This window comes from Chlamydotis macqueenii, chromosome 28, assembly GCF_036417535.1.
Source record: "Chlamydotis macqueenii isolate bChlMac1 chromosome 28, bChlMac1.mat, whole genome shotgun sequence".
Classification (NCBI taxonomy): domain Eukaryota; kingdom Metazoa; phylum Chordata; class Aves; order Otidiformes; family Otididae; genus Chlamydotis; species Chlamydotis macqueenii.
The window spans coordinates 3,225,121-3,237,775 of record NC_141583.1 but is presented as its reverse complement, the minus strand read 5'-3'; the positions used below and the strand labels follow the sequence as shown (position 1 = coordinate 3,237,775).

Genomic DNA, 12,655 nt, shown 5'->3' with positions numbered 1-12,655 from the left:
TTGGTATTTTATTTTTAAATTGTTTAAACGAGGCTACTCCTGTTTTCGGCACTTCCAAAGATATGTAAGTTCCTTCACTGCTACTACCAAACTTATTGCTACAATTAATATGAACTATGTGACACATCGCTTTTCTTAAAGGCTCATATATATAATGATAATTACAATTACAACCACAATTCTGATTTCAATATAGTCCTTATGTATCCATGTATTTTCCAGGTCTCCAAGTGTGGTTCTTCTGTAAAAAAAAGGTTAACAAGCGAAGCGTCTCCGCCTTACCGATACATGTTCATTGCTCAGTTCAATTTATTAGTCTGTCTTTTTCTTCGCAGTTTTAATTTCAAGGTATTCGGGTCTCCAGAGCTCTCCCACTGCTCCTCGGAGATGGGTCCTTTTACCCGGCTGGCATGGGTCCACCCCCGTTCAGCAGTCCGGATGGCGGTTTCTGTAGTGAGTAAAACAAGATAAGGCCCTTCCCAGCGGGGAGTTAGTGAGGACTCCTTCCATGACCTAATTAAAACGTTATCTCCAGGTTGTATATTGTGTATTGCAATGTCCAACGGAGGCCTTTGTACTGCTAAGCCTTTATCTCGCAATTGTTTCCTCATAGACATGAGTTGGATTATGTACTGTTTCAGTTGTAAATTTTCAGCCTGGGGATGATCTCGGGGAACCTCCAAATCATAAGGCATTCCATATAACATTTCGAAAGGGGAGATTCCCACATCCGTGTGAGGTTGGATTCTAATATTTAATAAGGCTAAGGGAAGGCATTTTACCCCATAACCCTGGCCCCTAGCCCTATCCCTGGCCCCTAACCCTAACCCTGGCCCAAAACCCTGGCCACTAGCACTAACACTGGCCACTAGCCCTAACCCTGGCCCAAAACCCTGACCACTAGCCCTAACCCTGGCCCAAAACCCTGGACCCTGACCCAAAACCCTGGCCCCTAGCCCTAACCCTGGCCCATAGCCCTAATCCTGGCCCAAAACCCTGGCCCCTAGCCCTAACCCTGGCCCCTAGCCCTAACCCTGGCCCAAAACCCTGGCCCCTAGCCCTAGCCCTGGCCCAAAACCCTGGCCCCTAGCCCTAACCCTGGCCCAAAACCCTGGCCCCTAGACCTAACCCTGGCCCAAAACCCTGGCCACTAGCCCTAACCCTGGCCCACAATCCAGGCCCCTAGCCCTAACCCTGGCCCAAAACCCTGGCTTCTAGCCCTAACCCTGGCCCAAAACCCCGGCCCCTATCCCTAACCCTGGCCCCTGGCCCTAACCCCAGCCCCTAGCCCTAACCCTGGCCCAAAACCCTGGACCCTGACCCAAAACCCTGGCCCCTAGCCCTAACCCTGGCCCAAAATCCTGGCCCCTAGCCCTAATCCTGGCCCCTAGCCCTAACCCTGGCCCACAACCCCGGCCCCTTGCCATAACCCTGGCCCAAAACCCTGGCCCCTGGCCCTACCCCTGGCCCCTAGCCCTAACCCTGGCCCAAAACCCCGGCCCCTAACCCTAACCCTGACCCCTAGCCCTAACCCTGGCCCCTAGCCCTAACCCTGGCCCCTAGCCCTAACCCTTGGCCCAAAACGCTGGCCCCTAGCCCTAACCCTGGACCCTAGCCCTAACCCTGGCCCCTAGCCCTAATCCTGGCCCACAATCCAGGCCCCTAGCCCTAACCCTGGCCCAAACCCCCGGCCCCTAGCCCTAACCCTGGCCCAAAACCCTGGCCCCTACCCCTAACCCTGGCCCCTAGCCCTAACCCTGGCCCAAAACCCTGGCCCCTAGCCCTAACCCTGGCCCAAAACCCCGGCCCCTAGCCCTATCCCTGGCCCTAAACCCTGGACCCTAGCCCTAACCCTGGCCCAAAACCCCGGCCCCTAGCCCTAACCCTGGCCCTAAACCCCGGCCCCGAGCCCTAACCCTGGCCCAAAACCCCGGCCCCTAGCCCTATCCCTGGCCCAAAACCCCAGCCCTTCGCCCTAACCTTGACCCCTAGCCCTAACCCCGGCCCCTAGCCCTAACCCTGACCCCTAGCCCTAACCCTGGCCCCTAGCCCTTACCCTAGCCCATAACCCTGGCCCCTAGCCCTATCCCTGGCCCCTAGCCCTATCCCTGGCCCCTAGCCCTAACCCTGGCCCCTAACCCTAACCCTGGCCCAAAACCCTGGCCACTAGCACTAACACTGGCCACTAGCCCTAACCCTGGCCCAAAACCCTGACCACTAGCCCTAACCCTGGCCCAAAACCCTGGACCCTGACCCAAAACCCTGGCCCCTAGCCCTAACCCTGGCCCAAAATCCTGGCCCCTAGCCCTAACCCTGGCCCCTAGCCCTAACCCTGGCCCACAACCCCGGCCCCTTGCCATAACCCTGGCCCAAAACCCTGGCCCCTGGCCCTAACCCTGGCACCTAGCCCTAACACTGGCCCAAAACCCCGGGCCCTACGCCTAAACCTGGCCCAAAACCCCGGCCCCTAGCCCTAACCCTGGCCCAAAACCCTGGCCCCTAGCCCTAACCCTGGCCCAAAACCCCGGCCCCTAACCCTAACCCTGACCCCTAGCCCTAACCCTGGCCCCTAGCCCTAACCCTGGCCCCTAGCCCTAACCCTTGGCCCAAAACCCTGGCCCCTAGCCCTAACCCCGGCCCCTAGCCCTAACCCTGGCCCCTAGCCCTAACCCCGGCCCCTAGCCCTAACCCCGGCCCCTACCCCTAAACCTGGCCCAATACCCCGGCCCCTAGCCCTAACCCTGGCCCAAACCCCTGGCCCCTAGTCCTAACCCTGGCCCAAAACCCCAGCCCCTAGCCCTAACCCTGGCCCCTAGCCCTAACCCTGGCCCCTAACCCTAACCCTGGCCCAAAACCCTGGCCCCTAGCCCTAACCCTGAACCAAAACCCCGTCCCCTGGTCCTAACCCTGGCCCAAAACCCTGGCCCCTAGCCCTAACCCTGGCTCCTAGCCCTAACCCTGGCCCAAAACCCTGGCCCCTAGCCCTAACCCTGGCCCCTAGCCCTAACCCTGGCCCAAAACCCTGTCCCCTAGCCCTAACCCTGGCCCCTAGCCCTAAACCCTGGCCCCTAGCCCTAACCCTGGCCCCTAGCCCTAAACCCTGGCCCCTAGCCCTAACCCTGGCCCCTAGCCCTAAACCCTGGCCCCTAGTCCTAACCCTGGCCCCTAGCCCTAAACCCTGGCCCCTAGCCCTAACCCTGGCCCAAAACCCTGGCTCCTAGCCCTAACCCTGGCCCAAAACCCCGGCCCCTAGCCCTAGCCCTGGTCCAAAACCCCGGCCCCTAGCCCTAACTTTGACCCCTAGCCCTAACCCCGGCCCCTAGCCCTAACCCTGACCCCTAGCCCTAACCCTGGCCCAAAACCCCGGCCCCTAGCCCTAACCCCGGCCCAAAACCCCGGCCCCTAGCCCTAACCCCGGCCCAAAACCCCAGCCCCTAGCCCTAACCCCGGCCCCTAGCCCTAACCCCGGCCCAAAACCCCGGCCCCTAGCCCTAACCCTGGCCCCTAGCCCTAACCCCGGCCCAAAACCTTGGCCCCTAGCCCTAACCGCGGCCCCTAGCCCTAACCCCGGCCCAAAACCCCGGCCCCTAGCCCTAACCCTGGCCCAAAACCCCGGCCCCTAGCCCTAACCCCGGCCCAAAACCCCGGCCCCTAGCCCTAACCCCTGCCCAAAACCCCGGCCCCTAGCCCTAACCCCGGCCCAAAACCCCGGCCCCTAGCCCTAACCCCAGCCCAAAACCCCGGCCCCTTGCTTTAACCCCAGCCCCTAGCCCTAACTCCGGCCCAAAACCCCGGCCCCTAGCCCTAACCCCTGCCCAAAACCCCGGCCGCTAGCCCAAAACCCCGGCCCCTAGCCCTAACCCCGGCCCAAAACCCTAACCCCGGCCCAAAACCCTAACCCTAATGGTCGCTACCCCTAACGACCCTAACGACCCTAACACAACAGCACCGTTACACAGCCTCACGTGGATCGACACAGACATTTCCCATGGCACGCCCCACCTCCGACGAAACAGTTTTATCTGCTCACCCGGTCAGTGCCAATGCCAGAGTCAAACACCGCAGCTATCCTTCGCTGTGGCACCTAAGGTAGCGAGAGACAAAATTACTATTAGACTCGTGATAAATAACCGACCCCACCCACCTCCGGGCCGTCACCCGGCTCGCCTCAGATGCTCGTGTGGCTCTGCACAGGGCCCGCGCAGAACCTGCGACACAAAGTAAAAACGCTATGCTGAGTCACCACGTAAAACATGGTTGGTAAACAACAACCTGACTCCCGACCTCCTCACCTTCCGAATCCGCTCCTCAGGGTGGACCGCCCTCCCTCAAAGCCTGCAAAGGAGACCTACGAGAAACCCAAACACAAAGACACACGCTGACGTATTGCCCAAACGCTCGGTCGGCTGCGACTATGCCCGCCTCCGTCCCCTTTACCCGAGGGACCTGCCCGCCTAAGATCCGTCTGTTCCGGTTCCAATGTTCGAGCTGGTACGGCATCTGCAAACCAAAACTGAAGATTACTAAATATTTCAATCCCTACACAACACCTGAAAATAATAACCTCTGCTTCGACGCACCGGTCGCCTCTCACCTCGCCTGAGTCTGCTCTTCCGCCCTTGCAATTAAAAGGAAAAAAAGCAATACCTCAGTTCAGTCCTATACCCACTCATTGCTCGTCGCATCTAATACTGCAGGCTCACCTGGCATCTTAAACGCTCGCCTCTCCTCCACCGCCCCTCGGTGCGCGGCTCAGCCCACTGCATCTGTAGAAACGTGAACCTAGTCAACCGCATGCAGAGCGATACCTTAGCAGATTCAAAAAAGTCTTTTTTCAAATTTAACAATATCCCCGCCCTATGACCCAACCGCAGGCTGCCATTACAAGGCCTACAGAAATCAAATATTAGACTCTGTCCCTACAAACCTTCACACCTTCGAGATCCCGTCTGCTCCACTCCGACTGAGGCTGCCCCTCCCAGGCAGCTCCGGTCATCCCATCGCCACCTGCAAAAGGCTACAAAAGCGGCTCTTCCCACGCCTGCTCATCGCCACAGAACTATACCACCTTTGCTTCCGCCACCCGGGTGTATAGCCGTGTTCATCGCAGACCATTATCGCTACTCCACCTCACCCTCGCTCTATGGGTCCAAGCGCGGCAGCTCCGAGCCAAACACGCACAAACACACACGCAGACGCTAGCCAGAACGCCGAACTATACGCCTCAAATAACAAGAAACGCTCTTGGCCCAAAGGATGACGCCAAGACGGAAGATGACTAAGACCTGAGGGTACAAGACAGCAATGACGCGAGGTACTCTGTCAGAGAAAGAACAAAGCGTCGTGGCCCGGGACAAGACTTTACTCCCCGATCTGAGGAGACATATGTGCGAGAAGCCTGGCTTCGACATCTAGAGAACCTCAGGATGCAGGGAAGAAGTCCCAGTCCCTGAAAAAGAACTGCTGGAGAGCAGAGCCGCTCACACAGCCAAGAACAACGCCAGAAGAGAGGATCATCTGCCGACTTCTGACAGGTGAGAACAATCCGCACCCAAACATCGTTACGCCATAAAAGAAGGGCCCTATCGGGACCGTGCCGACGAGAATCCGCGTTTGGGACCCAAAGGCTGGTGCCCGAGGCGTCCGCCGTACGCCTCGAGTGAAAGGAGAATGCCGAGATCCGAGGAATGTCTAGAATGCGAAAGATGGACCGTGCAAACAGAACGACGACCGACGGTGGCTGGAACTGCCCTGCTCAACACACTATCATCTTGCAGAATGGTAACCCACCCCCTTTACCTGCTGAAAGGGACCGTTCCTGGACAGGCCTTCCGCTCCACGCTACTATTAAAATCCCTTCCTGAAATCGCTAGCCTGGACCCCTCCCTTCTCCTGCCCCTTTCGAGCGCCCATGCCCAAACTTAACTTTCAGAGGGCCGGGAGTCTGAATCCATCAACGATGAAAAAAACCACGGTTGTTCCGCTGTATTACGCCTGCGGTGGCTGGGACGCTCTTAGTCATCTGCAAAAAGACAAGCAGACCCCGATCCTCACAAAACAGCGCTGCATCCATAGACACGAGTGTTTCCTACAAGGAGCCCCACCACAGACAAAGCGATGTATACCGCTCACGCGCTCCACGGCCAATTCCACAGTCAAACACTGCGGCTGTCCTTCAACTGAGGCACCTGAGATAGTGAGAGACACGAGATTATCGTTGCTATTAGGAGAAATCACCGGCCCCACCCTCCTCCTCTCCACCACGGGGCAGCTCACCTCAAACGCTCACGCTGCTCCGCAGGTGGCCTGCACACAACCTGCGACACCGAGGAGAAACATCACGCTGAGTCACTGTGTTAAAACAGACTCTTACGTCTTGGCCCACAACCTCCTCACCTTCTCACGCTGCTCTTCGGTACAGGGCACTGTCGCTCTGAGTGGTACCTACAAAAAAAAAAAAAACAACACAAAAAAAACCCAGAAACCAAAACAAAAACAAACCACGAGCAGAAAGACACACGCTGAGACACTGCCCGAGATCTCAGTCTGCCAGCACCCAGGCCCGTCTCCTGCTCCTTTACCTCAACACCTCACCCGCCTAGGATCCATCACTCGCTATGGTCGCCTCGAGGCAGGCGCAGCACCTGCAAACTCCAAACAACGTGGTCTGATTAAAATACCACCAGCCGCTTGACACCTTAAAAATAACCGCTACCTTGGCCCAAGGGTCGCCGCTCCCCTCGCCCGAGTCCGGTCCAGTGCCCGTCGCTCATAGTACTCGTCTCCACAGACCCGCAGATTAAAAATAAAAATAGCGATACCTCAGTTTAGGCCTGTAGTCACTCATCGCCCGTTCCCTCCGATACCGTGCAACCTCCGTCTCCCTTCGGTGCGTGGCTCTGCCCTCTGCACCTGTAGAAACAACATCAGATGATTCAACTGCACACACAGCAATACCTTAACAAATGTTAAGACATCTTATTGTAAATTTAGAATTGCCATCTAGAACCCAACTGCAGGCTGCCATTAAAAGACATTAAGAAACCACACATCGAGCCCTGCGCATAAAAGCCCTCACAACTTCAAGGTTCCATCTTCACCACTAGCGCTCCAGCTGCCCCTCCCGCATGCCACCGGTCATCCCCTGGCACCCGCAAGTTATTATTGGACTCGCTGTCCTCGCCTGCTGCAAACAACCGCTGAACTTCACATTTGTTGGATACCTGGAGAGCCAGGGGCACTTAGTGAACAATCCAGACCGAATGGAATTGTTGTGTTTTTGAGTAGCAGGCCTCAAGGACATCGATAAGGCCGCTTGTGAGAAAGTAATGAAGCTGCCTGTAAGAAAGTACTGAAGCCACCTGTGAGAAAATAATGAGGCCGTCTGTGAGAAAGTAATGAAGCTCCCTGTGAGAAAGTAAACGAAGCAACCTTGAGAAGAAGGAAAACAGCTGGCATATGCGACTGGGGGCTGAACGTGAAGCAGGGTGCAGGTGGAGAGAGCCGTGCGCGTGAACATAGAGACTTAACGAATCATATTTTAGCTAGGAGCGCGTGCATGATATAGTTAGCCAATTAGTAGAGAGCTTGCGCATGATACGGAATTAGAAGGGCTATATTAACCGGGATGTATCAACAATAAAGTGGCATTTGCTTGATCATATTGGTCGTCAGCAGTGTCCGTTACTTCCGCGTCAACAGGTGGCGCCTGAACAGGGACCCTCAGATCGGCGTTGGACATCCCAACGGAGCCGAAATAGGAAAAGAAGAAAAGAGGGGGCGGAAGCCGGTCGAAGGCGAGTGCTGCCCCAGCACTCGGGAAGTCGCTATAGCGCAAAAAGGTACAAAAGGTACGGAGGGAATCTCGTCTTGGCCAGGCGAGCGGCCGGGGAGGAAATAGGGTCCACACTGACCAAAGAGGAGTCAGCAGTGGTTAAGCTCCTCCAACATATGCTCTCTGTGAGAGGACTGAGTTATGACTCGGCCGTCCTAGAAGCTTTGCTGCAGTGGGCAAAGAAAAGGGAATTAATCTCCACAGTTGATGATGCTTTTGAACTCCCGACATGGGAGAAGATAGGAAAAGAGCTGTGGGATGAAACAAGTAAGGGATCAAAGGAGGTGAGCAAACTCTCCACCGTGTGGAGGCTAATTAACGAAACATTGATAAGCATGAAAGCCGAGCGTTCAGTTGCCGCATCTGCTTTTGCGGCCTTAACTCCAGCCGGCGGGTCCACCTCCGCTACCAGCATGCTGTTCTCGGGTTTAACGAGCCCTGCCGCCGCCCCGGCTGGTGCTGAGGGTGGGGGGGTTCGAGTCCCAGCAAGGACTGCAGGAGCTGCAGCCACAGCCCCTATAACTGTAGATATACAAGCACCAGAAGGAAAAACTGCCGAAAGCCTTTCACCACCAGATGTACCACTGCCAGGCACCCCGCCATGCTGCGCCAGTGCAGGCTCAGAGTCACGAGTCTTTTCGCCGACACCGACAGCTCCGGTTTATCCCCCATTACCACCTTCTTCCCCGCCACCACGGCGTGAGGAGGAGGGGGATGAACATTCATCCGGCTCGAAGGACGCACAGCTGCAAGAGATGCTAAAAAGGCTGGAAGCCCTAGAGATTCGCCTAGAAGCGTCGCTGGGAAACTTGTCAATTCCATCGCCTGTGCCACATCGAGACCTGCCAGCGTCCAACCTATTCGTTCCGAACGGAGCATCGGGTGAGATCAGTCCTTTTGCACCTTTACAAGGGACGCCGGCGGGAGGGGCCGGGGATTTGAATCCGATAGCACGGTGGAAAGAGGTGATTCGAGATGCTTTGATAGAAGGAGAGCCTTTTCCTATGGCATTTCCAGTTGTGACTGATAATACCGGGAGAGGTGTGTGGCAGGCATTAGACTGGAAAATATTGAAGGAAGCTAAAAGTGCAGTTACTCAGTGTGGGCTAAAATCATCATATGCTCAATCTGTGTTGGGGCATATTTTTTCATCACAGTTGTTAACTCCTTATGATATTAGAATGATTGTCCAGATGCTTTTGCTACCGTCGCAGCAGCTGCAGTTCTTTCAGTACTGGCAGACTGCTTGTGATAGGGCAGCTGCATCGCCTCAACAACAGGGTGATCCATTATTCGGGGTGCAAACTCAAATGCTGATGGGAGCGGGACCCTACACACGATCTGATTGGCAAGCGCGATTTGCTACCGAAGTGTTACAACTGGGCCAAGATTTGGCTTATAGAGCGCTTGCTAGGGTGCACGATGAAAAGTCCGGACCTGCCTTTACATCAGTAAGGCAAGGTCCCACAGAACCATATGGGAAATTTATTGATCGGTTGCACGCTGCAATAATGGGTCACCCTGATCTGGATGATGACATGAAAGCAAAGTTCTTAGATATGCTTGCCTTTAATAATGCTAATGAAAAAACTAAGAGAGTCCTTAGTGTGCTGCCAAATGGATCTAGTACAGGGCAACTGCTGGAAGCTGCCGAGCGAATGGTAGAAGAAGAAAAGGCTACAGTCATGGCTGCTGTCGTAGGTGCAGCAGTTAAACCCTTGGTACCAAAAAAGCAGGCAAAGAGAAAGAACAAAAGGTGTTTTAGTTGTGGAAAATTGGGTCATTTCACTAAGGACTGTTGGCGATCGGGAAACAGGGCACGGAGCGCGTTCCACCCACGCGCAACGACACAAGTACAGGGTGCTTGGACCGCTGCGCGGCCGCCACAGTCGGCAGTGCCGGAGTGGACTTGGCAACAGCAGTAGATGTGACATTAACAACTTCAGAGGTTCAACTAGTTGATTCTGATCAGCAAGGACCGTTAGGGCATGGGTTAAGTGCATTATTTATAGGCCGTTCATCAGTGTCTCGAAAAGGCATATTTATAGTGCCTGGAATTATTGATGCAGATTATTGCGGGACTATAAAGATTATGGTGTATACACTAACACCACCCCTTACCATACCAGCACAATCAAAGATAGCACAATTGGTACCGTTTCATGCATGTGTTCCTCGGGCACACTCGGTCGTCCGCGGCCGGGGAGGCTTTGGGTCCGCCGGCGCGCCAAATGTCTTATTGGCAATCGATATCGCCAGGGGAAAGCCAGAAGAAAAGGTCACAATTAAACATCCTAATGGACAATCCTTGGCGCTGTCGATGCTAATTGACACGGGTGCAGATGTTACCATTATTCCTGCAACAAAGTGGCCCTGTAATTGGCCATTGGTACCGGCAGTTACCACTGTGGTAGGGGTGGGAGGCGCACAGCGCACGATGATCAGTAAATCAATAGTGTCATTTAATTTTCAAGATGGTACAGTAGTTACCACGAGGCCGTATGTAATGCACACGCCTATAGCTCTTTTAGGTCGAGACGTGCTGTCCCAAATGAAAGCCCAGCTTGTAACCCAGCCTTTTTAGGGGTGGCCATGGTCAAGCAGCCTGTTTTAAAACTCACCTGGACGACGGCAACCCCAGTGTGGGTAGACCAATGGCCGCTAAAGCAGGATAGGCTGCAAATATTACAGAACCTAGTACATGAGCAATTGGAAGCAGGTCATATTGTGCCATCCATAAGCCCTAGGAACACCCCCGTTTTCACTATTCCAAAGAAATTGGGTAGATGGCGACTGCTGCATGATTTACGTGCAGTAAACGCTGTCATGCAGGATATGGGAACTTTACAGTCGGGATTACCTTCCCCTGTAATGATCCCTGAAAATTGGGATTTACTTATTATTGATTTAAAAGATTGTTTTTTCACCATTCCTTTACATCCAGATGACGCAGATGCTTTCACGGTACCAGCAGTTAACAAGCAGGAACCTGCTAAAAGGTATCAATGCGTGGTGCTACCCCAAGGCATGAAAAATTCCCCCACAATGTGTCAGAATTTTGTCGCATGGGCTCTGCAGCCATTTTGGCATCAGTCTTTGTTAATCTATCATTATATGGATGACATCTTAATAGCAGGCGAAAAAATGAATGCAGAAAAAATATTACAAGAGTTAATAAAAACTTTAGAGCCAAAAGGACTAAAAATTGCCCCTGAAAAAGTACAGCGTAAAGGCCCATGGCAATATTTAGGCTGGGTAATTACTGGAAGCACGGTGCGACCGCAAAAAATACAAATTCATACAGACATTAAGAACCTCTCAGATGTTCAGAAATTGTTGGGAGACATACAGCGGGTAAGATCCATCACTGGAATCACTAATGATGATTTAGCTCCTTTAATGCCCCTGCTGGGAACTACGACCAAACCAAATGAACGGTGAACTTTATCAGTAGAACAGAAACAGGTGTTAGACCAGATTGTAGAAAAAATTCTAACAGCTGCCACACAAAGAAAAATTAATGATTTACCTTTACAGTTTTTGATTGTTAATTCGTCACCCAAGCGACAACATTTAATAGGGCTCATAGTGCAAGCAGAAGAACAGCACATTAGAATTTTGGAATGGGTATTTCTATCTTACCAACCCAAAACCACAGTTTGTACAAGGGTCGAGCTGTTAGCTAACATGATTATAAAAGGCAGAAGAAGGATTTTGGAACTGTCAGCTCAAGAACCTAAAAGGCTATTTGTACCTATAGCTCAAAATTATTTGGACTGGCTGTTAGCAACTTCAGAGATGCTTCAAATCGCTTTAGCTGACTACCCAGGTGCTGTAACTAATCATTATCCTTCAGCCAAACTTTTGTCACTGTTGCAAAATCAAGACTTTGACGAAGCCCCTCGCAGGTCGGAAGTACCAGTAGAAGGACTCACAGTATTTACAGATGCTGGGAGGAAATCTAAACGAGCTGCCATCGCTTGGTACAGTAATAACCAATGGAATCATCACATTCTTACAGGTTACATCACGGACTCCCTGCAGACGCTTGAACTGAGAGCAGTGGTGTGGGCCTTTCAACAGTGGCATGATGAGCCTCTAAATGTTGTTTCAGATTCATTGTATGTGGTGGGCACGACACAGCGTTTAGAACGTGCCATGATAAAAACAGTAAAAAATAATACTTTGTATATGTTATTGATGCAGCTGTTGTTTTTGCTAAATCAACGCAGAGAACCTTATTTTATAACACACATTCGCAGTCATCAGTTTAACCAAGGCTTGTCTATAGGAAACAACATAGTAGACAAGCTAGTCGCTGCTGCATGGAAAAATCAAACAGGGGAAACAGCCAAACATGTTCTGAAGCATATGCATGCTGCCATTGCCGCACCAGGAGCTCCTCAAGAAATCAAAACTGACAATGGCCCTGCATATGTTTCGCAAACGTTTGTACGCTTTTGCCAACTGTGGGGTATTCGCAGAGTAACAGGTATTCCTCGCTCCCCTACAGGCCAAGCCATTGTAGAGCGTGCACATGCCACCTTAAAATCGCTTTTGCAAAAACAAAAAGGGGGAGAGCCGGCACCCTCTGAAAGGCTTGCAAAAGCGCTTTATGTGCTAAATTATCTGAGATTAACAGGAGACCGCGAATCTCCTCCAATTGTAATTCATCATATGTCATTGCAATCTGGACTGCAGAAAAGTGATTCGGTGAAGGTGCAGTACCAGGATTTAAAAACTGGGGAATGGAGAGGTCCGGCAGAAGTGAAAATGACCGGTCGAGGTTATGTTTGTGTTTTGACAAGACGAAGGACCACG

The 12,655-nt window shown here is 53.0% G+C and overlaps 1 protein-coding gene across 1 annotated transcript in view; it reads right to left on the bottom strand.

Moving 5' to 3' along the window:
- Positions 1-4,500, bottom strand: part of LOC147597370 (protein NDRG2-like) — a 54,395-nt gene extending 49,895 nt beyond the window's left edge. The window contains exons 1-4 of the mRNA XM_086768128.1: positions 4,438-4,500; positions 4,293-4,348; positions 4,193-4,208; positions 4,031-4,084 (exon numbers count right to left, since the gene is read on the bottom strand). Coding sequence (XP_086624254.1) covers positions 4,031-4,084; positions 4,193-4,208; positions 4,293-4,348; positions 4,438-4,500 — 189 coding nt within the window. The remainder of the gene's footprint in view (positions 1-4,030; positions 4,085-4,192; positions 4,209-4,292; positions 4,349-4,437) is intronic.
- Positions 4,501-12,655: the final 8,155 nt, after the last annotated feature.